Source organism: Ambystoma mexicanum, chromosome 5q (assembly GCF_040938575.1).
Source record: "Ambystoma mexicanum isolate Mex_15411 chromosome 5q, UKY_AmexF1_1, whole genome shotgun sequence".
In the NCBI taxonomy this organism is placed as follows: Eukaryota; Metazoa; Chordata; class Amphibia; order Caudata; family Ambystomatidae; genus Ambystoma; species Ambystoma mexicanum.
The window spans coordinates 393,942,912-393,970,226 of NC_090933.1; the positions used below are offsets into that span (position 1 = coordinate 393,942,912).

Genomic DNA, 27,315 nt, shown 5'->3' on the forward strand with positions numbered 1-27,315 from the left:
TCAGGAAGCCCCAAGTGCACTGTACTGAAAGGTACTTTGTGCACTTGCAACATGTTGCAGAAAAGTTGCAACATTGACATGAACTAAGGGAAACAGTCTCCCAGTACTGACTGTCTTAAAGGGCTTGTCAGTTTCCACATAAACACGGGAGCGAAAATCCCAGGCGAGTGCAGCAGAAGGCTGTGCTCCTCTGGCAAAGTCAAACTATGGTGTTTAAACAAAGCAAAAATTTGGAGGGGTACACAACTGGAGGGAAAATTACACATGAAATGGAAATCTTTCCTAACATTTGCTCACACTGACACCGCTATTCGACGAGGGCCAACCGTGTTCTTTCGAGGAATGCAAAAAAGAATTCCACCTTTCTGAAACAGACAGGTTCCCATACACTCAGTTAAGCCATTGGATCACGCACCCAGAAGTAAGGCAGAAGGCCACTCAAACTCTAGCTCGCTTGAACTGACAATCTGGGAGGGCTTCGGCACGGGCAGGATCTCTAAACTGTATAAACTGTTGAGGGAGGATCCATTGACCTCCCGCCCCCCCGGACTATATGACCTGATAGGAAGCAGACTCGAGACACCAGCTGGAAGACAGAGTGGCTAGATATCTGGGCATGGGGTTACTCCTCATCCAGATGCGTGACCAACAACAAGTGCGCCTTGAAACTTCGGTTCCGCAGATACTATCCCCCAGCACAGATATCACTTCAAGCCCTCGATTCCCCCGTTGCCGGCGTAATTGTGGGACACGCAGCTCTTCCTTTCACATGTGATTGGACTGTCCCCTGATTTGCTCCTTCTGGGAAACCATTGTGGAGACCATATAAGCTATCACAGGCAGCAAACTCCCGATGTGTCCCAAAACTTTGCTTCTGAGGGCCCGAAACGAAGAGATATATTCAAAATCAGAGGTTCGGGCGAAGCTGTTGACACATTTGCTGCTGGAGGGCCGCATTATTATCAACCGTTGCTGAAGTCGGTAGAGGGCCCAGGACTTGGCCTCATGGTGGATTAAGGTCTAGGATGTGCTGGTGGCAGAGAAGGTCACGGCTGCAAAGGAGGGAAAGTTCACCAATTTCAATCAATATGCACCCCACTACTCGACTATGACCTTAACTATCCAGCCTTAACCCGTCCCCTACAACTTATCTGTATCCAGGGGAAAGCAGGCGACATTGGCAGGCACTGGAGAAATAAACCTGCCGATGGGTGCAGGGTCTTGGGGAGGGCGTGGTGGGTGGAAACTGCCTCTTTGGGGTACAGTCCATCCAATTAAGGGTAAGCCGAAATACTGATGTTGACTACTGTAACTTGTCTGCGATTATCATTTTGTCATGCCAGATGTTGATTTTGTATGCTCAAACCGATTAAGTAATAAAAACATTAAAAAAAAAATATATATATATATGTGATACATTACTCACCGTAATCATATTTCTGATGCTTGTATCTGCTTAGATTCACATGCTGTGCATAGGCCGACATCTAGTGGAAGCTGCGGAGTATTACAGTTTGTTTTTCGAAACTCGAAAATGGGCGTCGACACAGGGCGTGCCAATAATACTATCCCTAGTGTGACGTCCACTGTACCCAAGATCCCTCACGCGTCTAGAATCCTCAGATTGTATTTTTTCTGACATGAGGTAGCATGAGGCGTATCGTGAGTACAGATAATCCAAGCAGATAGACAGAAAGGTAAGACTACAAGCAATCATGCGCCTTCTCTCGGAGGGGAGGAAGGGTGGGTCGCATGTGAATCTAAGCAGATACAAGCATCAGAAATACGATTACGGTGAGTAATGTATCCCTTCTGAGGCTTGTGGAATCTGCTTAGATCACATGCTGTGCATAGATTAGCGAGCAGTACCAGAAGAAGGAGGTGGGATGTGAGAAGGGTCATGAACAAATAAGTGTCTTAGAACCGCTTGTCCCACTTGTGTATCTGCCTTGGAATGGGTGTCAATGCAGTAATGCTGAGTAAAAGTGTGAATAGAGCTCCAAGTAGCTGCTTTGCAAATGGTGTCAAGGGGTACATTTGCAATGAAAGCCAGAGTGGCCCCAATGCCTCTAGTAGAGTGGGCCCTTGGCGTAAAAGGCAGAGTCTTTTCAGAGAGTGAATAACACAGCTGGATACAGTTAATAATCCACTTCGAGATGGCACCTTTAGAGACACGATCCCCCTCTCTGCCTGTAGCTACGGAGACAAACAGTTGATCTGTTTTCCTTAGCGGTCTGGTTTTATTTACATAGTAGAGGACCGCCCTACGCACATTTAGGGTGTGTAGTTTCACCTCAGCAGAGCTTTGCGGGTTCTGGAAGAAAGCTGGAAGCTCGATGGACTGGTTTACATGGAATTTTGATATAAATTTAGGCGAGAACCTAGGGTGTGTGCGTAAAACCAGTTTGTCTTTATGGACAGTAAAGAAGGGATCATGCACTACCAGAGTCTGAATTTCACTGACCCTTCTTATAGAAGTAATAGCTACTAAGAAGGCGGTTTTATAAGTCAGGCGTTTGAGACTGCTTTTATGCATGGGTTCGAAAGGGGGGCCCATGAGCTTGGCTAGCACCACATTAAGGTCCCACCCTGGCGGTGGGTTTGAAACAGGAGGGTGAAGTCTCTTTACTCCTTCCATGAAGGCTTTAACTACTGGTACTTTCCACCACGAAACCTTGCTATGGGAAGTGGTGTAAGCCGAGAGGGCTGCCAGGTGTACTTTCAGTGAGTTAAAAACCAATCCTGCATCTAGCAGGTGGAGCATGTATGTAACAATAGTGGAAGGAGTGCAATCAACTGGGTTGATTTGTCTACTCTGGCAACAGATAACGAACCTCTTCCACTTGTCAAAGTAACAGTGCCTTGTGTTTGGTTTCCTAGATTCCTTTAGGATGTCCATACACCTCTGTGGTAAATTGAGGTGTCCAAACTCTATGACCTCAGGAGCCATGCTGCCAGGTTCATTGAGTTGGGTTGCTGGTGCACTGTTTGACCTTGGTGCTGGGACAGTAGGTTGTACCAGACTGGAAGTTTGATGGGCTCGCACACCGCCATCCTGCGTAGGTGTGGGAACCACGGTTGTCTTGCCCACATGGGAGCAACTAGGACGAGCGTCATCGACTCCCTGTTCATCTTGTTCACCACTTTCCTGATGAGGAGTTGGTGGAAAAGCGTACGCAAACATCCCTGACCAGTTCATCCACAGGGCGTTCCCCTGGGAGTCTGGTTGGGGGAACCTGGATGCAAATCCTGGGCATTGTCTGTTTTCGCTTGTGGCGAATAAGTCTATAGTGGGGAAACCCCACTGAGAGAAGAGATCTTCTACGACCTCTCTGTGAAGAACCCATTCGTGTTCCTCTGGGAGGGAGTCTCTGCTCAGAGCATCCGCTAGGGAATTGAGCTCCCCTGGAGCATGTTGTGATGACAGGAAGATGTTCCGTCTGAGTGCCCATATCCAGATTTTCTGGGCAAGCTTGGACAGATTTGGCGAGCGAGTCCCTCCTTGCTTGTTCAGGTAGAACATGGCTGTAGTGCTGTCCGTCCGGATTTGCACTGACAGGTTTAGTAGGTGGGGCTCGAACGCCTGAAGCGCTCTGAATACTGCCAGAAGCTCTAGCAGGTTGATGTGGTTCTTGGCCACTGAGTGAGACCAGAGACCCTGAGCTGTGTGGTGGAGATGGTGAGCTCCCCACCCCGTCAGACATGCATCTGTAGTGACTACTGCCTGTACTTCGGGATCGTAAAAGGGTTTCCCCTGTGCGATATTTTCTCTTGTCCACCAGTGAAGGCTTTGTACCAGTGTTGGCGAAACGACCACTAGATCGTCCCACTGACCACTTGCCTGAGACCACTGTTTCGCCAACCATACCTGCATGGGACACATGCGCAGGCGCGCGTGTGGGACCAGGTAAATGCAGGACGCCATCATGCCCAGTAAACGCATTGCTTTGCGTACCGTTATTTGTTGACCGGACTGATAATGCGGAATTTGCAGTAGTATATTCTGAATTCTTTCTTCTGAAGGAAAGGTCAACCCCTCCTGGGTATCCAGGATTGCTCCTAGGAATTGTTTTGAGGTGCTTGGCACCAGGCTTGACTTCTTCTCGTTGATTGAGAAGCCTAACTCGTGGAGGAGGTCGATAGTCCTTTGAATGTTTGTCCTGCAAATTCCTGGGGTTTCCCCCGTTATGAGCCAGTTGTCAAGATAAGGGTACACTGGGATTGCTTCCCTGCGTAGGTGTGCAGCCGCCACCGCCAGTACCTTGATGAATACCCTTGGTGCTGAAGCTATCCCGAAGGGCAGTACCTTGAATTGGTAGTGCTGACTGTCCACCTTGAAGCGCAAGTACTTTCTGTGCGCTGGGAACATGGAAATATGAAAATAAGCATCTTTCATATCCAAGGTTGCCATGTAATCCCCCTTTTTTAGGAGGGGGATTACCTCTTGTAGCGTGGTCATACCAAATTTTTGGGGCTTGACATACTTGTTGGCAGGCCGTAAGTCCAATACTGGGCGCATTGTCAAGTCTTTCTTTGGCACAAGGAAGTAAGTTGAATAAATACCCTTGTTTACCTGGTGTCCCGGGACGAGTTCTATCGCGTCCTTTTGTAGAAGAATGGCGATCTCCTCGAGGAGAATCTTCTGATGTTCTAAGGAGTGTACTCTTTGTCGTGGAGGATGGTTCCGGGGACGCTGCAGTAGCTCTATACAATATCCCGTGGATACTGTTGACAGCACCCATCTGTCTGATGTGATCCCTTCCCAAGCCTGGGTGAAGTTTGAAATGCATCCCCCTACTGGGGTTGCGTGAGAAGGGACCCTGAACTGAGCGTCACTGCTTGGGTGGAGGCGTGCCGCCTCCCTTGCTGGGGCTGCCTCTGCCTTTACCACGACCTCTCCTATTCCCTCTGCCGTAACCCTGGGTAGACTGTTGGTTGTTGTTCCACTGTGTGCCCTGCCCCTGGGAATAGTTAGATCCTCTCTGGGAATTTTGGCCGCGTGGTCGACGAAAATTACTATTCCCTCTCTGGTTAGGGGGTTTATTGGTTAACTGACCAAGGGATTTGAGAGTCTCGTATTCGTCCTTGGCATTTTTCAGTGCGTCTGCGACCGCCTTACCAAACAACAGATCGGCTTCCACCGGTTTGTCTAACAATGATGCCTGTGTTTCTGCCTTAAAACCAGTCTGCCGTAACCACGCATGTCTCTTGATAACAGTACCTTCTGCTATCAATCTGCCTGCCTTGTCCGCGGCGTCGAAGGTTGCTTTCAAAATGCAACCAGACACGGCTCTACCCTCTGCGGAAATCCGAGCTAATTGGCCCTTTAACGGTTCAGGAGCAGAGGCTATGAGAGCCGCGACTTCTTCCCACTGATGGCAGTTGTAGCTGGCCAACAGGGTGGTGGAGTTAGCAATCCTTGCTTGATAGGCGGACGTTGAGGCTACCTTCCTGCCGAAACTGTATAGTTTTTTGCTCTCCTTGTCGGGAGGAGCTTCTGACGAAGACAAGGGTGTCCCAGCCCTCTTACGAGTGACAACTAGGGAGTCTGGCTTCAGATGTCCTCTTATATAGAGAGGGTCAGACTGAGCTGCCCTGAAGTTTTTCAACCCTGGGACTGACTGCTCTGGTGAGGTTTGGGTTCACCAGGGACGGATCTATTCTCCGCTGAATGGATTTAAGGATAGGGAGGGTCTGGGCAACAGGCCTCCTTTCTCCCACTAACTCTTCTGCGAAGTCCCTTTCCTCCTGTACACCGTGGGTGTCAATGTGGAAATGTTCTGCTGCGCGAGCGAGAACCTCATTTAGGAGGGGTTGGTTATCAACCGGGGAGTCGGTAACCGGGGCTTCGTTCTCTACCGGGGAATATACTCTGTATGTTTCCGGGTCATCCTCTTCTTCCTCCTGGTCCTCATCATCCCCATAGTAGGCCGTCCCGGTTTGCTCTTCTATCAACCCAAAATCATGGTCTTCACAAAAGGAATCCTCTCCTTGATACCGTGAGTATGGTCTTGCATAAGGTTGTACCTCGAAGGGTTCGGACCTCATTGGAGTTTCAAACCGGGCCTTCTTACTTGGGGGATAGGATCAGTAGAGCCTGAGGGTGTGGCCCCTTGTGGATCATACGAGAGGAAATGTTCTGGATTTTTATCATAAAAATCAGCCAAAGAAGACATTCTTGACATGACCCTATCTATGTCTTCACTGGACCATTTTTTGGAACTGGGAATGACTCTCTCAGCAAGTCTATGGGATTTATCTTGAGTAGCTTTGCTGGTTGTGGACTTATCAGCAGACCTGGTCTTGTCTGTCTGTTTAGGGGGGGTGGAGTGTTTCACAGGTGTGGAAGAATGTACAGGTAGTTTCTTCTGCTGTTTTCCCCCCCTCCCCGTGCGTAGAAAAATGTTTTCCCTGTCCCTTAGTGGCTCCGGAGTTTTTCGACGCCTGGCGTCGAGGATCGGGAGAGGTGTCTCTGTCCTTCGAGCGTGGGGCCTCGCTGGCTTTAATTGCGGGCTCCGACTCCTGGAGCGCGGCCTGGGGGTGGAAGTCGTCTTCGTCTTCCGACGATCGAACTCCTTTAGCCTAGGGAGCGAGGCACTCTTGGCAAGAGTGGATGATTGTCTGGAGTCATGCAGCGATCTTGATCGAGAGCGCCCAGAGGACACCGAATCGGACCGTTCTGTCTGTGCCTCTTTCCGAGAACTCGACGTCGTCGAGTCTCGGTTGGACTTAGTGTGTTTAGTGTGTGTAGTATGTGAAGCGCTTGTGTCGCCGGGGGTCTTCCCCATAGCCGCCCTGCCGGACGACCTTCCGAGGTCGGGGACCTGCACTCGGCTGTCTTTCGACGCCGTAATGCCCTCGCCGTCCGAAAGTATGGCGTCGCTGCCATCGGTGAAGGCGCCCTCCGCTGCCATGGCCGCCTGCCTGGCGTGGTGGGCCCAACGCTTCGTCGAACGGTCCTTAAGTGTCTTAGGTTTAAACCTACTACACGCTCTGCAGTTCGCTTCGGGGTGGTCCCTCGGCAAGCAGAGATTGCACGTGGCGTGCCTGTCGACCCACGGGTATTTGCGATTGCACTTGGGGCAGAATTGAAAAGGGGTACCCTCCATACGCACCTTGAGGCAGCGGGCTGTTAAGTGTAGGAAATGTATAAGGTGTACCTATATACCAAGAGTGTAGAGTATGTACCACCCCTCACTCTCCCTACTTGCAGGGCCGAGGCCAGCGGCCTACCAGGCCCGGGCCGAGGCCAGCGGCCTTCCGAGGCCCAAATCCGTCGTGCAGCAGCCGACGGTCGATTTCTTCTCCAGCCGGCGTCGAGTGTCGAAGTTCGACGTTGGGGTGGGAAAGGATGTCAATAGATTATTATTTTAAATTCTAGCAAAAGTATGGCTAAGGCCAGGGGACTCCGCAAAATGCTTCCGACCAGTATGGCGGAAAAAAACAATCTGAGGATCCTAGACGGATGAGGGATCTTGGGTACAGTGGACGTCACACTAGGGATAGTCTTACTGGCACGCCCTGTGTCGACGCCCATTTTCGAGTTTCGAAAAACAAACTAATACTCCGCAGCTTCCACTAGATGTCGGCCTATGCACAGCATGTGATCTAAGCAGATTCCACAAGCCTCAGAAATATATATATATATATATATATATATATATATATATATATATATATATATATATATATATTCCTATTTTAAATAGAGGACACTGAAAATCGATAAACCGCGAAGGAGGTTCCAAACGATACCATGTTAAGAGCGAGTAAGGGAGTAATTTCTTACTTGTAATTATTTCTCCAGCATTGGTATCTTTCATGGATTCACATGCTGTGAATATTCGCCGTCGTCAGGCTGGGAATCCCGTTACTTTGGGTTAGTGCTTTTTCTATGGAAAAACTTTGACACCTTGAGTGTCCCATCGATGTCTTTGTGGGTGGTTTTGGTCCCCACCAATAGGACGTTGAGTGTATAGCTTCGCCGCTGCAGCTTTTCCTCAGATTCTAACCACTCAGGACAACACCCTGTAGAGGATGTTTGCCTGGAGGGGAAGGCTGTAGGGCGCATGTGAATCCATGAAGGATACCAACGCAGGAAAAATTGAGTTACAGGTAAATAACTACTCCCTTCTCCAGCATTGGATTTTTCATGGATTCACATGCCGTGAATACATTTAATAACAGTATACATGTCTGGAGGAGACAAAGAACAGGCAAACAAAGCTTTGAAACCTTTGCATTTTTAGGATCATGTTAGAAGTATACATATGTGGGGGGCGCTGTTGAGCGCCGAACAAGATGGCCGCCTGAACGTGACTCTCCGAGGCAGGCAGTCACAGGATCCTATCTTGCGGCACCTTCTTTGATCCGCACCGGACCCCATAGGGTGCGACACGATCAAGGACGACCCCAGCTCCGTCTGGGTCGAATCCTGGCGCTGAACGGGGCCGGGAACCCCGAGAACCAGCGATCTCTCCACCCTTCCCCCACCTGCAGAGCGGCCTCAAGCCGACGTCCTTCCTCGGCTGTGAGCCGAGCCGGGCTTTTCGAACGGCTGGAGCCGTCACAAGCTCCAGCAGGGATCCTCGCCTGCCCCCGCCGGAGCCCGGACCCTGCGTGTCCTGCCATCGCGGAGGGACAGCACACACACAGCCGCGGCCGCGTGGATCCCGGCGCCGTCTCGCGGTGTGCCCTCGCCGCCGCTGTGACCCGGGCCGCGGAGGGCGCGACACGATCGAGGACGATCTGGGCCCCATCTGGGCCGAACCCTGACGCGGAACGGGGCCGGAGCCCCGAGAACCAGTGATCTTTCCGCCCCTCCCCCACCTGCGGGGCGGCTCGAGCCGTCGTCCTTCCTCGGCTGCGGGTCGGGCCGAGCTTCTCGAACGGCTGGAGCCGTCTCGAACCCCAGCGGGGACCCTCACCGCCGCTGTGATTTGGCTCCCCTCGGACCGAGGTCCTTCTCGACTTGGGGGCGGACGGCTGGAGTCGCTGCTGCGGAGGGGTCGAGCGGCGGTGCTTCCCTGGACACCTAGCACCGTGCTCCCCCTGTGGACACACACTGTGGGGCCCCGGGCCCAATAAGGTACGTGGTGCGTTGGGGTAGCGCCGGCCTCAGCAACCTGGGGCCCACCCTTCTGTGTGCTGGTGCTCGCCCAGCGCGGTCGGCCTCGCCCCGGAGTTACACCGCCTGAGAGCCCCTCTCCCCTGCGGATCTGGCAATCTCTCAAAAGGACCCATTCATCCACAACATTATCATTATCCACTCTCAGGGACCCCACGGTCCGAAAATCCTTGGGACTTGGCTCATTTTATATCGCTGATTTGGAGTCTCAGCCTGTCCATTTCGTTGGGGGGTCGATCAGGGCTCCTCCCTACACATCCTACAGACTCGGCTGAACTACCACCCAGCCCCCGCAGCGGCCACTACATACCACTGCTTTCGGCCCCTGGGCCACTCTCACCTGAATCTCTCCTGACTTTGTCTTCACGTGCCGCCACGGCCCCAACACATCGGGCCTACAGGCGCCGACCTCCCCCCCCGAAAAACACGTCCCGCGAGGTTCTTACACCTTACCCCCTCGAGCTACCGAGACCCCCCACTATTGGAACTCCAACCTTGCCAGGATGACCAAGGGGGCCTCAAAGAGACAGAGCTCCATCAATCTGTTTGCGAAGTCATCGGTGAGACCACCGGAAGAAGCCACCGAGCAGGCTCCAGCGCCCGCTTCATCGTCCACCACAGCACCGGAGTCCCAAAACATGATGGATTTTATCCGGGAGGGCTTCACCGCACTCCATTCAAAACTAGATGATATGAACGGTACAATATCCTCTATCAAGGCCCATATTGAGAGGACGGATAGCCGGGTAGCGGAGGTCGAGACAAGGGTGGGCTCCGCTGAAGATGCATTGGGGGCTCTACGCTCTGAGGTCGTTGCCCTCTCCAATCGGGTCCTCGATGTGGAAAGGAAGAATGAGGACTTGGAATCCCGATCACGACGCAATAACCTTCGTATCATCGGCGTTCCTGAGAACGAAGTTCACGAATCAATGGAAGACTTTGTTGAACATACATTGCTGACACTCCTCGACTCACCCAAACTTTCCCCGCAATTTTCCATAGAGCGCGCGCACCGAGCCCTAACGGCTAAACCCAAGCCCGGCGCTCCTCCTCGGCCCATCATAGCCCGTGTGCTGAATTACCGTGACCGCGATGCCCTCCTCAAGGCCGCGAGGCACAATGGGGGAGCTCTCACTGGGCGGTGCGAGGATTCACCTCTACCCGGACTTCTCTGTGGCCGTTCAACGGGAGCGCAAGACTTTCCTGGCGGTAAAACGCAGACTGCGTGATCTCTCAGTTAAATATGCCATGCTTTACCCCGCCAAACTCCGGGTGGAGCACGCCAACCGGGTGTTCTTCTTCACTCTTCCAGAAGAGGCCTCCAAGTTCCTGGACGAGCATTTCCCAGGCTAATGCCCCCTCTTTGTCCAAGATCCTACTGCTACCCTCCAGCCCGGACAAGGAAGACCCGCATCCTGCCACCTTCCTATACTGGAGTCATGCTGGTTTTATATTCTGTACTCTGTTTAAAATGTTCATTGTCATGAAAACGTGCCGCATTAACATGTGCAATATCTCCGCCCAAGCTACGTACAAGTTTTTCACTGTTGGCACTTGTCATTTCACTTGCCCTGCCGTGCCCGGAGAGACACGGCCAATTCGGCCTGCAGGCCCCCAGGCGCTGATGCCACTGGTTTGGTTTTTGTTGGGGGGTTTTGGGATTGTCATCCCTCTGATTGGGGGGGGGATGTGGGTGGGGGTGGAACATGTTGGGGGTTACGTTACAAAAAGCTTGGCGTTGGCAGCAATTACGGACCGCGATATGGTACTCCATGACTGTTACTGCAGTGTGGTTCAACTGGCCCACTGGCTATGGGTACTTTCTCTGATATTTCTGTTCTCACTTCAATGTCTGGGAGTGACTTGACTTTTATGAGCTGGAATGTTCGGGGGTTGGGTAACTATAAAAAGATGAGGCAGCTACTGCTACTGGCCGAGCGTCATGGATCCAAGGTTCTCTTCTTACAGGAGACGCATGCCCGCACGGAACAGTGCATAAGATTTGCCAAATCATGGGGACCCCACAGATTCTCCACTGATTTCTCTTCCCAAAGCCGCTCGGTCATGACCCTCATCCATAGGAGTCTCAAGTTCACTCTCATCTCCTCACACATAGATCCCCAGGGCAGATATGTACTGCTTCATGCTATGCTCCAAAATAGGGAGACAGTCCTACTGAACATATACGGCCCCAATATAGATGACCCAGAATTCTATGTACAGGTCTCATCCCTTCTCGATAGCTTCCCCCTTGTCCCTATCCTCTGGGGGGGGGATTTCAACACAATTTTTGATGTAACCCTCGATAGGTCTGGGTCCAGGCCTCGACAGCTCTCTAGAGCAGCCTACGCTGCGCTATCGTCTCTTCCCCGTCTCGCCATGGTCGATGCATGGAGGTTCTTTTACCCGGATTCCCGCGTTTATTCTTTCTATTCTTCGGTCCATGACTCTTACTCCCGTATTGACAGGTGGGTGATCTCCAATGTTCTGGTTAAGAATGTTACACAGCTACAGATTCTCCCCAGGTCCCTATCTGACCACTCTCCAGTGACCATTACCATGAATTGGGGGCCAGACCCTGGCTGTACCCGGCGTTGGAGACTGAAGCCCTTTTCCCTGCTAGACCCGGAATTTTGCTCTGAGCTCGAGCTATCTATCGAGGAGTTCTTTGAGACAAACACAGGATCGGTAACATCACAGGCCACTCTATGGGAGTCCTTCAAGGTTTACATCAGAGGGATGGCGCTGTCGAAGGAGAACGGGGTTCTTAAATCGATCCGTAGAAACCTAGCAGAGAGCGAATCCAAGTTATCGACCCTTGAGGCCCAATGTTCACTTCACTCCACTCCGGGAACCCTGGCTGACATCGGGGCAGAGCTGGATACGTTCCGATCCTTGGCGGAACGCGAGCAAAAATTTTTGGATAACCCTGGCATGGCAAGGAGATACGGGGAGGGTGAGCGCCCAGGCCGTTTTCTGGCGAGGCTGATCCGTCACGAGACGGGGTCCCCACATATACTAGGGATTGAGAGACCGGATGGCTCTATGGCTGTCGCCTCACAAGACATCAACAATGAATTCTTCGAATTCTACGGAACCCTATATTCCAACACCGATGAGGTGCCAGCGGTAGAGATCGACTCCTTCCTCGACACCCTTCCCTTGACGACTCTCTCTCCGGAGTCTGCGGGTTCTCTTGATTCCCCACTTACGCTTGAGGAACTCTCTGACGCGGTGGATTCCTGATCTTCGGGGAAGGCCCCCGGCTCGGATGGTATCCCAGTTGAATTTTATAAGCGCTATAAACGACTTTTGCTTCCTCACCTGTTCTCTGGGAAGAGTCGGTTGAAGCTGGGGTATTCCCCCCCTCTCTCCGCGAAGCCACGATTACGGTACTTCTTAAACCCGGCAAACCCCCCCTCACAATGCGGATCATACCGCCCACTTTCACTTATAAACTGCGATGCCAAAATATTCGCTAAGGCTTTGGCACTTAGGCTAGCTCCCCTCTTGCCATCTGTCATCCATCCGGACCAAGGGGGATTCGTTCCCGGTCGCTCCACCTCCCTGAACCTTAGACGCCTCTTCAACATAATTAATAGAATAAATCCCGAGACACACGCGGTAGCGGCCACCCTCGACATGCAGAAGGCGTTTGATTCGGTTTCATGGAGGTACTTGTGGAGGGTTCTTGAGAGCTGTAGGTTTGGCCCCTCTTTTCTCTCCTGGGTCAGATTGCTCTATTCCGACCCCGTGGCTAGGGTCCGTACAGGTGACCATTGTTCCCCCCTCTTTGGGATTGCTAGAGGGACGAGACAGGGATGCCCCTTCTCTCCCCTGATCTTCGCTATAGCAATAGAGCCCTTCGCTGACATGCTCCATCAATTTCACGCACATAGAGGACTCCGTACTGCGGGCCAGGCAGACAGTGTCCTTATACGCCGATGACGCCTTGCTGCTTATACGTTCTCCTTCTGTCAATTTGCTCCCAATACTGGAAGACGTCAAGCACTTCGGTCGGATCTCTGGCCTCAAGGTGAATTGTTCGAAATCTACACTTTTCCCTCTTACAGAATGCACCCTCCCCCCCCGGACACCCTGGGGTTCACATGGGCTCAGTCTACTTTCACCTATTTGGGGATCGAGATAACACGTCATCGAGCGTTGACATTCAATGAGAACTATCAAAAGTATCTCGTATATTTGTCATCTAAGGTCCTAGCCTGGGACAAACTTCCAATATCCCTTGCAGGTAGGATAGGCCTACTGAAAATGGTGGTGTTACCCCAGTTACTTTACAAATTCGCTAACATCCCCCTGTGGCCGGGAGATGGTTTCTTCCGGGAATTGAATCGCACGGTCAATTCCTTTCTCTGGCACTCGGGCGCGGTCCGCCTTAAACTGGACACCTTATCTACCCCCATGGCTCACGGGGGCTTCAGCGCCCCTGACTTCTTTAAATACTGGTTGGTATCCCAAATTCAATATACATCCTACTGGTTCGACACAACTGACCCCCCCCCCACACGTCAAACTCGAGAAGCTTGCGGTCTGCGACCGCGACATTCGCTCCCTGTTGATACAGCCCACCCTTCGGGAGCTGGACTCACAGAGCCCAGTTACCTGCACATCCCTGGCACTAGCCAAAACGTGGAAATTGCTTGGCATAACTCACATCTTCCATGGAAACCTCCCACTATGGAACTTCCTACCTGGGGTCCCACGGGTACCATCGGCCATGGCCCAGCGCTGGGCTGAGTTGGGATATGAGTTGCTGCGTGATGTGTTCGATCAGGGAATATTTGTTGAGTGGCCCGACCTCCCATTGTCCTTGAGAAGAGGCCGGAGTGTGTGGCTCCAATATTCATCTCTTCGCAGGACCCTTAAGCGTAATTATTCGACGTTTCCGGCTCTACCACCGGATGACCCTATCATTGAGGAGCTCACCTCACCCTCACCCACTAGAGGTAAAATATCAAGACTATACACTATGCTGCAATCCAGATCTATTCCAAAATTCACTAAGCTGAGGCGGGCGTGGGAGGTGGACCTGGGTGTTGAAATGTCTGATGAGCGTTGGGCGCACTTATGTGATCGCATACACAGGGTGTCCTTCAACTCCCGATTCAAATTGATACAGTTTAAAATCCTACATAGGTTCCACTATACCCCGATCAGATTGCACCACATGTCCAATGATCACTCCTCTAGCTGCCCCAGGTGCGGCCACGATGCGGCTGATTACATTCATATGGTTTGGTCCTGCCCTCGCCTTTCACAGTTTTGGGAAGCGGTCTGTTCGACGGTGTCAGCCATACTCGACTACCCCATCAATCCCTCCCCGGTGGTATGCCTCTTTCACGACCTCCCGGACCTCCCCCGGAACTCCAGAAAACTAGCGGGCCTCTGCATGCTTCTGGCTGTTGGCTCCATCCTGCTGTGCTGGCTTTGCCCCTGGCCTCCCACGCACGCCCAGTGGCTAAGAGCGGTCACGTGGGCCTCGGACTCGGAGGAAGCTTGGTCTCTCCTACAACCCACTCACTCTAGGCCCAGGAATATCTGGCTCAGGTTCCGATCTTATATGTCAGATCTGAACGTGACGCCAGCCACATCTCCTCTAGCCACCTCTCCCCACCGACCGGGGCTCACGCCTCCACCACAGCTCCCGGACTTCGTGTTGTTTATGTTATGAAGGTGCCCAACGGCTGTACACATCTGTGTTGTAACCCATGTTTTACCTGCACTGTACTTATTGTTCCTGTATTGTACCTGTCTGGCGATGTTCGCCTGTCTTTTTTTGCTGCCACGCTAAATGAATAAAAAGAAGTTTAAAAAAAAAGAAGTATACATATGTAATTACAACAAACCCGGAGAAGCTGCGGGTTGCAGGCAGTAGTAGCTAGTGAATATGTGAGGCACTGCCCATGTTGCCGCCTGGCAAATTTCTTTGATGGGCACTCCCAACCAGAGAGCTGCAGAGGCTGCTGTGGCTCTAGTAGAATGTGCCCTGGCTGTAGTCTGCAGTGGCACGTTAGCCTTTGCGTGGCAGAAGGAAATCGCTGAGGATACCCACCTTGCGATGCCCTGTTTTGTGATGGCTTTCCCTTTGTTTGAGGGAACCAAAGCGATAAAGAGTTGTCTCGCCGCTATAAAGGATTTTGTCCGGTTCAGGTAGTATTTTAACACCCTTTTTACATCCAGGGAGTGCAACGCTCGCTCCACTGGGGAGTTGGCATTCTGGAAGAATGTAGGTAAGGCGATAGTTGCATTCTTGTGGAATTCAGATGGCACTTTCGGGATAAAGTGAGGATTGGTGGCAAAATGTCCTTTGCAAATCGGAGGTATGGAGGGTCCATCACTAAGGCCTGTAGTTCAGAGACTCGTCTGGAGGATGCAATGGCGAATAGGAACGGCACTTTGCAGGTTACAAACTTGATGTGAACCGAAGATAGAGGTTCAAAAGGGGGTTTCATGAGGCTGGCTCAGACTAGATTTAGGTGCCACACTGGATGGAATTCTTTTCATTGGTGGAAAAGTGCAAAAAAGCCCCTTTAGGAAGTGCTTGAGCAGCCTTTCGCTGTGGAGAGGAGGTTTTCCTCTTTTCCTGGAGATTGCTGCCAGGTGTACTTTTATGGAGGAGATCGCAAGACCTTCCTTTGCCAGCTTCAGTAGATAGGGGAGAACCTGTTGTGGTTGTATGGCCGGTGGTAGAAGGTTGGACTGCTTTGTACACCATGCGCAGAACCTTTTCCATTTCTGGTTGTAGGAATTGTTAGTGAAAGGTGCCCTAGCTGCCGCCAATGTGCACTGGCATTCCTGCGGGATGTCTAGGTGGCTGAATTCAGCGTGATCAGGAGCCACGCTGTCAGCTTGATGGAGCATGGGTCGTGATGCAGGATTGCACCATTGTTCTGCGATAGGAGATCGGCGTGAGACCCTAGATGGATTGCGTTTTATTCCCCGACAGGTGGAGGAGGTCCAAGAACCAGGTTTGTCAGGGCCAGTACGGTGCCACCAGGATTATCTTGCAAGGGCATCTGCGATTCATCTGGTTTGTTTTCATGCTTGCAAATTCTTTGAACTTTGTGTTGCAGTTTGTGGCGAAGAAGTCCAGAGGAGGCTGGCCTCACACTGAGAAGATATTGGATATTTGGTTGTCGTACAGGCGCCATTCGTCTGACTCAGTCTGTCTGACTGTTGGTTTGTACCACCTGGAGGTGAAACGCTTGCAACGCGATGTTGTGAACAGACCAGTGCTAAACGTTTTGAGATTCTTGAGACAGGGCGTTTGACCTTGTTCGGCCTTGCTGGCACAGGTAAAACATTGTGGTGGTATTGTCTGTGAGGATTGGCACTACTGAATTCTTGATCAGAGGAAGGAAAGTCTTCAGGGCCCAATGGGCCGCTTGCAGTTCCTGGACATTTATGTGCAGGGTGGATTCTTCAGGACTCCACAGGCCTTTGATTTGGTGCTTGCATAGGTGAGCTCCCCAACCCGCAATGGAGACATCGGTCACGATAGGGAGTTGGTGAGTGGGTTCTACTAGTGGCATCTCTTTCGAGATGTTGTCGAGGACTGCCCTCCATTTCAGTGACTTTGAGAGAGCCGGATTGATGGTTATCTTGTCTGCCCAGGTAAATTGTGCCTGGGACCATCTGGTCGCTAGAAATCATTATACTGGTCGCATGTTCTGCCTGCAATTGGGTATTAGTGGAATGCAGGACGACATGGTTCCCGAGCAGAGCCATGCATTTGTGCACTGTGATTTGTTTGTTTGTAATTAAAGTTGGCTAGGGTTATTAATTTTTGCACTCTGTCGACTGAGGGCATGACGAGGGCTTGTTCCGTGAAAAACTGTGCGCCCAGGAACACCAAACATTTTGATGAAACTACACAAGGTTTGGTGTAATTTATTGCAAATCCCAATTGTTGGAGAAACGTTTGTTTCAGTGAAACCGCGGTCTCTTGATTATGCTGGGCCTCGAACCAACCAGGCGTCTAGGTATGAGTCGACATGGTGGCCCTGTTTTCTGAGGAAAGCTGCCACTGGTGTCTGGTATTTGGTGAAAGTCCTGCGGGCTGATTTGAGGCTGAATGTAAGGAATCGAAATTGGTAATGACTTTCGCTGACTTTGAATCTGAGATACTGTCAGTGTGTCGGATATATTGGAATGTGAAAGTAGGCGTCTTTCAAGCCGCTAGGTGTTGGTAAGGTTGTACTGCCTTTAGGATGTCTTGTAGTGTGACCATTTTGAACTTTTGTTTCTTGAAGTTTTTGTTTAACTTTAAGTCCAGAATTGGATGCCACTTCCCGCCTGGCTTTTTTACTACGAAGTATCTTGATTATACCCCTTTTCCCCTCGATGAAGGAGGAACTCTTTCTATTGCCTGTTTTTTAAGAATTTGGCGCACTTCTTGTTGGAGAATTTGAAGGTGCAGATGTGATACTGTTGCGGGAGGTAAGGGGTCTGTGCACGTTTGATCTCGCAACAGATGGCGTCTAGCACACATCTGTCCTTTTTAATTGCTCGCCACCTGTTGAAATGAAACACCACATTTCCTCACACTGGTGTGCCTTTGGGGCAGTCATAGCTGGGCTTTGTTCCGTCTACCTCTTTGCGAGGTGGCCGATCCCCATTTGTGTTGTACTTGGTGGTACTTCCTGCTGATTTGGGAGGACTTGTAGTTTATTCTATATCCCTGGGAGTAGTAGTTTTTGTTGTCCCTTGCGGACGAGAACCTGTTCTGACCTGAGGCACCTCGATGGGGCCAAAAAGAACTTCTGCCCTGTAGGGATCTGTTAGTGATCTAGCAGTATCAGAGTCTGCATTCATCGTCTTAAGGGCCTCATCGATCTTGTTGCATAAAAGCTTGTCAATAACCTTATGTTGCACCTCCTGTCTAAAGCTGGTGCAGCGTAGCCATCCTTGCCCTCTTAGGATGACCCCATTACCAATTTGCTTGAATCCAGTCTCTGCGAGATCCACTGCAATGTTGATACTGTGGTTTGAGGCCTCCTCACCTTCACATACAAGTGTCAAGGCCTCTTTTTGTGGTTGCTCTGGCAAACGCACTACTAAGGGAGCAAACCGGTGCCACATTTTGTGGTCGTATCGAGCCGCTAACGCCAGGGCATTAGCCGCTTTAACTGTTTTTGCCCCGATGGTTAGCACTTTTTTTGCCAAAAGCATCCAATTTTCGGCCCTCATTGTCTGGGGGAGTAGCGCATTTGTGTTGTGTACACGCCTTGCAATCTGCTGCCGCTGACATGACTGACTCTGGAGAGGGTTGAGCGGTTAGACATTTTGGAGTTGTATCCGGTGCCTTGAATTTCTTGTCTAGTCTCCCTAGGATGTTTCAGGGTACGCAACCCCTCTTGCCAAACATGATCTAGGATGGGTATAGCAAACAGCCTTTCTGCGCTTACCCTTGTGATCAAAAAGAAAACAGTCTTTCTTTTCCTCTGCAGGAGTTAGCCCAAATTCTTGGCACGCCTTTGATACCATGGCGTGGAAAGCACCAATGTCGTCTGGTGGAGAGGGATATGCTGGACTATCCTGTGCATCCCAGTCCGGATCATCTGTATCCCACGTATCATCGTGGTGAGAAGAGTTGGAAGAGGCGGTAGAGCTTGTGTCCCTTGGACCTGTGTCTTGATCTGTATTCACTAGCTTCCCTTTTTCTTGCTCGCCTATTCGTGGGCTCTCTCTTCTTGGAGGTGGAGGTCTAGGTGGAGATCGGTATCTGTGTGCCGAACGTGGATGTTTGGTGTGGTCCTTGGACAAATGCCCTTGATCTCTTCCTTGTACTGCTTGCTGACTTGGTGTTTCCTGGTCATTCCTGCATTGATGGTTCCCATGAGGCTGAGGAGGTGGGAGCCTAGCATTGATCTGCCCTAGCAGACTTTGCAGAGTTGAAAGTACTTGTAGGGAGAGTAGAGATTGTGGATTTATGAGAGGGTATGGGGTCATACCTCATGTTCCTGATGGTGTAGAGGAAAACCCAAAGGGTACACTCTGTAGCCTTAGTGGTGTTTCTTCCCCTCTTGCTTTGAAGCGGTTGGAAGATCGATCCTGTACATGTGGCAGGATCCTGCATTCCTTGGAATCGGAATCCGTGACCCCTGGGAACTCCTCTCTTGGAGGTTCAAAATCTGATGTAATGAAATTTCCATACTCTTTGTAACTTACGACCTATGGTACCATGTAAATACCTTGCTGTTTCCACCTAGTCGTAACTATGTACCTTAAGCACTGTGATACCTCCGGAACTGGGCGCTACCAATAAATAAAATAAATAAATCTCATGTTATAGGATTTCATCTGGCATGATTTCAGTGTAGTTTATGGGAGACACACCTAAAGGGAGTTGTCTGGGCTCCACTAGTTCCTCCGGTGCAGTTATCAGTATTTCTTTACTATCGTATAGCACATTGTCCTGTTGTAGTTGTTGGATAGGTTGTTCCTTATGCACCGTGGCTTGAGCCGTGGTATAAGTCATTGATGGAGGTCTGTGAACTACAGCCTCACGCCCTGAAGATTCGTGTTTTTTTGTCGTCGTCGACGAGTGATGTCTCGATTTCGTCGAAGTATGTACCGTTGACTATTTCGTCAGAGAAGGATGTTTCGTGGACGACTCTTACCCAGAGAAGGATCTGTGCCCTTTTCTAGAAGTACGAGACTCTGACGACGAATGGAGTCTTTTTCATGGACGATTTGGTCTTGTGTTTCTCATTGGAGAGGATGTTCTTGATGAATGGGAGGTCAACTTCGTAGACGGGCTTTGCTGGATTTTAAGTGTTTGTTTTTTTCTCCTGCTAAGAGTGTGAGTCTTTTTCCCACTCTTAGGCATATTTGCTAGGCCATTTTTTGTGTTTAATGTCTATGGGGTTTATCTCACCCTCATAGGAACCATCTTTATACACATGTGTTACACAGCACCCTCCGTGCAGTAACACAGGGGTGTCGTAGCGACCCCCAAACAGACTCCATACCCTGGGACTGACTACTGTCTCCCAGGGCATGTAAAGTCCCCAATGACTTTACTAGTCACTCTTTATGAAGAAAACCAGTACAACCCATCTTACTATGGAGGTACTGGCAAGGGTTAATAGTTTTTCCCTTATGTTCATTTTCAAGAGGGTACCATACAGTCCCTCTCTCAAAAGTTTCTGGCTGGTGGCAGTGGTTACTACCAAAAATATTCAACCGCAAATATTTCCCTATGGGATTTTCCCATTGATCGAGGCTACCACATTTACTGACAGCCTCTAAAATACCGCCGGTTTATTTTTATGTTAATGTTAAAGGACATTTGTACCGTGCACTATCACCACCGGAGTGGTCCCCTGGCGCTCTGGCGGCTCTGAAAAAGGAGGGGTTGACTTAGTGGGAGGAAGCAGCAAAAGTGCAAGAGAGCAGTGATGTGCTGTTGGCAGCCTCAGCCTGGTGGGTCCGTTGGCTGGGCCTGGGGTGTTTGTGGCCGGTAATCGTTGTGTACTGTTGTGCGGGTCTATGTGTCTTTTTTGTTTTGTTGTTGCAATGTAGTGAAGTTTGTGCGGTTTGTTGAGCTGAAGGGTTTGGTTGTGTTGGTTCAGGAATTTGAGAGGTGTATGTAGAGGTGAAATTGTTAGTGGAGTTGGTTAGTTGGCATCTCAATCCTGAGTTGAGGCGCTGGGCTTGTGTAGTCTCCCCCGATGCGCTTGTCCTGATCTGGGTCCCTCTGACATTCAAGGTACCTTACTCCTCTGGTCCCCACCTCTATCAGGCTCTCTCATAGGACCACCTGTACTCCCTGCATACTCGTGTGGCCAGTGCACCTGCCAATGTCAACAAGTAAGGCAGTGTGCTAATTGCCAATATCTCGGGAATTCCACACCACTGTGGTACCTGGTGGTAACTAAGGGGAAAACTGACATGTCCTTCAGACTGTCAGTCCTGGGAAACATTATTTCCCTAAGTCTTGCGACGTTGTTACTACTTTTAGTAACTTATCACTTGTGGCAACTTATCATTGTGCAGTGCATCTTTCAATGCAGTACAATGGGGTACAGTTTTTGTTTTGCCCTAGACGAACAAACAAAGGATTTTTGGTTTGACTTTTTTTGGTGCATTTACAGCGTTTGGCTACTAACTGTGGCTAGTCTCCAAACATGGCTGTGCCACTTGGTTTTTCACTTGTCCATGGCCCGCTTGTTCTTTAGCCTTCTTCCTTGTCTGTGAGGCCAGGAAAATCTGTAGGAGGACTTCCAATGCCCGGGAAAGCAGAGGCTTTTGGAGGGCTATGCGTGTTTGCTGGCAGGATGTGGGCTGGGACGGTCTGGTCCCAGACCACAAACTGGTTTCAGTGTGTCCAAGTGGTATGCATGAGTGTTCCCACCAGTGATCCCAGAAGGAGAGAGGCTAGTCCTGCTACTGGGATTTTCAGCTCTTATCTGGCTTTTAGGATAAGAAGAGGATCCCTGCACTCATTCTTCAGAAATCCTGAAGTTAACGAGTCAAGACACCTGGCCAGGTAGGTTTTATTTGCCAGAACTTTTATATAAATTCTTTCTCGTGTCTTTCTCCAAGATCCTAACCCAGGTCGGGGATCCTTTGTTCGTCCTTTTGGAGGGCTTCTGCCAAGAAGCCCTCCTTTCGGCACCACTGAGTCTGGGGTGGACCCATTGTGTGGGAGGGGGAGTAGGACCCCTGGACAGGGTTGCCTCAGCAACCCATGTCGCACTCTGCCCTGATAGGCTCGAGGGTCTCCCGCCAGGATGACCACTCCACTGTGTGAGTGACAGCTAGGCTGTATGAATGGGGATCTTTTTGCATAAAAGCAGGGTCCTGAAGACTGGAAGAGCAAGACGTCGCAACTGGAACTAAGAAGCCGAAGAGGAGAGAAGCCAAAGACATCTGCACCAACTGAACCACCGGTGAAGCCCTGCTGCAGCGTCTCACCACTTTTGCTCCACACGACGAGAGAAGATTTTCATCTGCAAGAGCCTTCTTCCCTTGAGCTGGTGGGGCCAACCAGTTTGCCAATCGCCTTCCAGGACCTGCCTTGGTCGAATCGCCAGTGCCCTGTACTCGGAGACCGGATAGCCAGGCACCCGTCCACCCGGACCGCGATTTAAAGGAGCGTACCTTTTATTTTGTCTGGCAGCACCGCGGCTGGTTTCATCCCTGGGCAGTGCAGTAACTCGAACCTTCCACGACGAGAGTCTCTCTTCCTCTGCTGGATCTCCCAAACTGCAGGAACTGCCAGGAACAACCGCCACCGCAGGAGCCTCTTCTACATTTTAAGGTACTTTGTTCCGCCAGTCCTCCATTTTCGTTTTGTAGCGCAAAAGGTGTTTTAAATCCTTTACCTACCTACTGGGTTGGCCGTCCCCATCATCTAACATTGTCTTTCACCTTCTGCAACCACCTTTTCAAATCGTTTAACAAAGACTTGACTGCAGCTACAAGAACATTTTGCTCCTGGGTACTTTGCCCTGTACCTCTGGCACAGGCCTATTGACTCTGGCTGAATCTGTTACAACTGCCTTCTCTAGATTGCTTCTCAACTAGAACTGTGTTGGTGCACCTTACCCTTATAACCACTTTTTCCTTCCCACTTTTAAAACTTGTTAAGTGCAATTTTGCTCGGTTTTCACCTAAGTATTATACATGCTAAAGTACTGTCTTGACTAAACTTGTTCACAATCTAATTGGTAAGTGTTGCTAGGGTGAGTAAGAGGATATTCCTGTATGACTTGTTCTTTCCCTCCCTTGTGAGAAATTGCTAGAGTGCCATTTGTGTTTGGTTTTCACTGTGCTGTTTTGCTCAGTTTTCACTCTTGCTCAAACTTGTCTACAATTTAACCAGGGAGTTGTGTATACTTTTCTTGACCGATTTTAACTTGCTTTAATAACTGATTATTGTGTTGAACTAGAAGTGTGTAAAATAAATATATATATTCTTTTTAATATAAAGCTTTGGTCAGTGTTTCCTTGCGCCATAGTATTGTAGCCCTATTGTGTAAACCCTGAATACTGCTCATCTCCCTCTTGAGATAAGTCTGACTGCTTAGCCACAGCTACCAACTAAATCTTTGTGGTAAAGACTGATACCAAAGGGGATTTATTGCATATACCTGTAGTCTTAATCTTCTGTAGTGCTCCCTAAGGGAGCTGCACAGGATTCTGCCTAACATGCAGTGATGTATCAAGATTAGTTGGGAGGTTTCATCCCCATGGGACTTCAAAGAATGTCTATGTCCCTTCACTGATACAATATGATACATAGACAGGTTGTTAACATTTTATCATTTGATTTACAACTGGTGTGCAAGTAACTTCTCATGCAGTTTAGATTTTTAATTTTAAAGAAGACGGCACAAACCAATACACTTACTTACCAAGTTTTTTTCGACTTTGGAACCACCTCTGTTGTCATCTGGCCTTGTTTCATTAGCAAATAAATACCTAGAAGAGAAATGGTAAAGCTGATATTCAAATCCATTAAAAAGATTCATGCAAAACCAGCATTCAGAACTCTGATAGTAGCTTCATTGTTTATCTACATTTTCATGGCAAACCGGCACAGATTCCACTCAAAGGAATACATTCTCAATTTCACTTATTCGAAGTCACAATGGAGGGTTTCATTCATGTGCGCCAACTTCTTTCATGTAATCCACCACCAAGATCCTGATTGCTACAATTATCCCAAAAAAGAGTTAAGACAAATCTGAACTTAATTTGCAAAGAGTGGGATAGTGAACAACAAAATTAATAGTTAGTCGCAACGGTGAGAAACATACTCTTAGTCCATAGTCCCCTTTCCTCCATACTGTATGGGCGTCCCTCGAGAGGGACGGGAGACGGAACCTTTTTCCCCCAGAAAAATCTTCTTCCCCTTTAAATTTAGAAGGGCGCGGCCCTGGGAGCATGCGCTCGCCTGACTCCGCCCACCGGCGCCACTCCTCAGTCCCCATAGTCACATCGACAATATTCATCATTGCCTGATGACACCAGTATCATTAGGGGGGAGGATGGTGGGACGTATGGAGGAAAGGGTTCTATGGACTAAGAGCACGTCAGTCACCACGGTGAGTAACTATTAATTACACTTATGTCCTGCCCTCTTTCCTCCATACTGTATGGGTGATTACAACTGAAGGTAGCCATAGGGTGGAGAGGAGACCCTTCTTTATGAAAAATGTTTCTTAGAACCGCCCGTCCGAATGCCGCGTCTGACCTAGAGGTGGCATCCAAACAGTAGTACCCACAGAAAGCCAAAGGGGTGGCCAATGTAGACACCTTGCTGATGACCTGTCATGGAACATGCCGTTGAACGCGATGGCTTTGGCCTTGGCTCTGACCGCATGGGCATGTAAGTTAGCTGGCACAGGTTTGTGCTGCCCCTCATAGGCCTCCTTGCTGGCTGCGACCATCCACCTTGCTATGGAGGCCTTGACAGCCTGGTAATCGGGCCTTGACCCACCGAGAGTGACAACAAGCCGTCCGACTTGGTCCTGTCCAGGTAGTATTTCAGCGCGTGTCTGACATCCAGACGGTGTCGGACCCTCTGAGGCCTGTCCTTTGGGTCGGCAAAGAAAGTGGGAAAGACTATTTCCTCGTTGAGATGGAAGGAGGTCACCTTGGGTAGGAACGCCGGGTGCGTTTGCAGGACCACCTTGTCCTTGTGAAAGGTAGTGTAGGGCTCTGAAGCCACCTGAGCCTCGACCTCACTGACTCTGCGAGCTGAGGCCCAAGAGCAGGGCTGTCATTACGGTGACCAGCCTGATGTTCGCGGACACCATTGGCTCAAAAGGTTTGCGCGCCAAGGCGCCCAACACAACATTAAGGTACCGCACCGGGTGTGGTTTCTTTATAGGCAGGTAAAGCCTGTGGCGGTTCGCCAGATGTCGCTTGACCACCGGGTTTGAAGAGAAGAGGCCCTCCGAATTCCTGTAAGCCCCTATAGCTTCCAGATCGGTGCAGCAGGAATCCACCTGTACGCCGGAGTGGGCGAGGTGTGCCGAAAAGCAGAGCACGTCATCCAAGGTGCACTTAAGAGGGTCGATCTCCCTAATGTCTGCCCAATGACAGAATCTAGATTTAACAAGGGGGGTCCTGGGAGTCTCTCTGCCAGACATTAGTCCTGGTTACGAGAGACTTACCCAGAGTCTTTAGCTCACTATCTTTTCACAGAGAAGAAATATCCCAAACATATCAGTCTTTGTCCTGCCCTGGGGCAGTCCAGCACCGAAATGCGAGGCAATTCTCCTCTGAACAAGAGTACCAACAGAAACCCCAGACACGTGTTTCGGTCTGGTTGGATATTTCTTCTCTGTGAAAGATAGTGAGCTAAAGACTCTGGGTAAGTCTCTCGTAACCAGGACTAATGTCTGGCAGAGGGACTCCCAGGACCCCCCTTGTTAATTTTCAATGACAGAATCTAGACCATTTACTCTTATATTGGCTCCTAGTAGCCTTGCTTGTAGCGCCCGGGATAATCTCTAGGTTAGCCAGAGATAGGCTAAAGTGTTCCTGCATGACCTGCTCAGGAACCACGCTGCGGGCTCATTTGTGAGGAGCTGGGTGCAGTACGTTGTGCCCCTGCTGGGCCAGGAGAGGGGCTGGGCCCAGCAGTAGGTGAATGGGTGGTCTGTCCGACAGGCTGAGTAGTTCTGAGAATCACGATCCCACCGGCCACCAAGGAGTATCAAAATGATGCTGAGGTGCCAGGATTCCTTTATCTTGCAGATCACCCTGTGGACTAGGGGGTGAGGGGGGGGGAGGCGTATTCCGTCATGTTGTTTCATTGTATCTGGAATGCGTCGCCCAGGGAGCCGGAGCCCTGCCTCTGCGAGGAGGCGAACTGCTGCCATTTTCTGTTGTACCGGGAGGCAAACAGATCCACCGGGGGGTGACCCCACTTGAGGAAGCTCTCCTTCAGTGCCAGGTCATTCAATTGCCACTCGTAATTGTCAGCCCCCAGTCTTCTGAGCCTGTCCACTTCCAGGTTGGATTCCCCCGGGAGGTTAACTGCCATGAGGTAGAGGTTGTTCTCCAGAGCCCATTCCCACATGCTGACTGCTAGGTTGCACAGCGGAGGGGATCTGGTACCCCACCCCTGCTTGATGACATAGTACACGTAGAGGGAGAAAGGCCATGAGAGCCAGCCATAGGGCCTTCAATTCAAGCCAATTGATGTGGGACTCCTGCTCCTGCCAGGTCCAGACTCCATGGACGCTGTGGTTGCCCAGGGTGGCTCCGCAGCCCTCTAGGGAAGAGTCTGTTGTAACTGTATCCTGAGGCGGCGGCCAACGGAAGGGCTTGCCCAGACGCAGATTTCAGTCTGTGGACCACCACTGGAGGTCCGAGTGGAGAAAGGGAGGAATGTTGACTGGCTCAGCTTGGGAGCCCTTCTCCTGATTGCATGAAGCTGCGAAGTGCAGCAGTAATCTCCTCATCCTGAGTCTTGTGTGGGTTACGGCCAAGAGGAAGGCTGCCATAAGACCCACCAGGTGTTGGTACCACCACGCCTCTTTTGATGGCCGCAATCTTGTCCTCCGAGGGAAAGACTCTCACAGAGCTCGTATCCCAGATGATGCCGAAGAAGGTCAGGCTCTGCGTGGGCTGCAGCTGAGACTTCTTGAGATTGATAGTGAACCCCAGGTCGTGGAGCGTGTTAATCAGTTTAGAGGCAGTATGGTGAACCGCTTCCGAAGAGGTGGCCCCGACGAGCCAGTCGTCCAGGTATGGGTAGCTGTGGTGGCCTTGGGCCCTGAGGAGGGCTGCCACTGCATTCATTAACCTGGTAAATACCCTGGGCGCCGAGTTGAGGCCAAAGGGTAGCACCTTGTATTGGAAATGGCACCCATGATCCTAAAACGCAGTAGGGAACGATGCGGCTGCCAAATCGGGACATGTAGATAAGCGTCATTCACATCTAGGGAGCACATCCAGTCTCCCCTGTCCAGTGTTTCTTCAATAAGGGCTGGCGTAACCATCTTGAATTTTTGCAGAGAGAGCTAGAGATTGAGAGTGGAAAAGGTCCAACACAACTTGCAGGCCAGCCTGGTTCTTCTTCTGTATGGCGAAAATCCTGTAATAAAGCCCCAATCCTCGCTGGGAGGCTGGGACTTCTTCCACTGCCTGGCTCTCGATGAGCGACCCGGATCTCCACCAGCAGAGTTGCTGTCCCAATCTGT

At 50.5% G+C, this 27,315-nt stretch overlaps 1 protein-coding gene across 1 annotated transcript in view; it reads right to left on the reverse strand.

Moving 5' to 3' along the window:
• The window catches only part of ROCK1 (Rho associated coiled-coil containing protein kinase 1), a 3,300,884-nt gene that overhangs the window by 1,928,181 nt on the left and 1,345,388 nt on the right, over positions 1-27,315 (reverse strand). Inside the window, exon 11 of the mRNA XM_069620881.1 lies at positions 23,512-23,578. Within this exon, the coding sequence (XP_069476982.1) occupies positions 23,512-23,578 (67 nt within the window). The remainder of the gene's footprint in view (positions 1-23,511; positions 23,579-27,315) is intronic.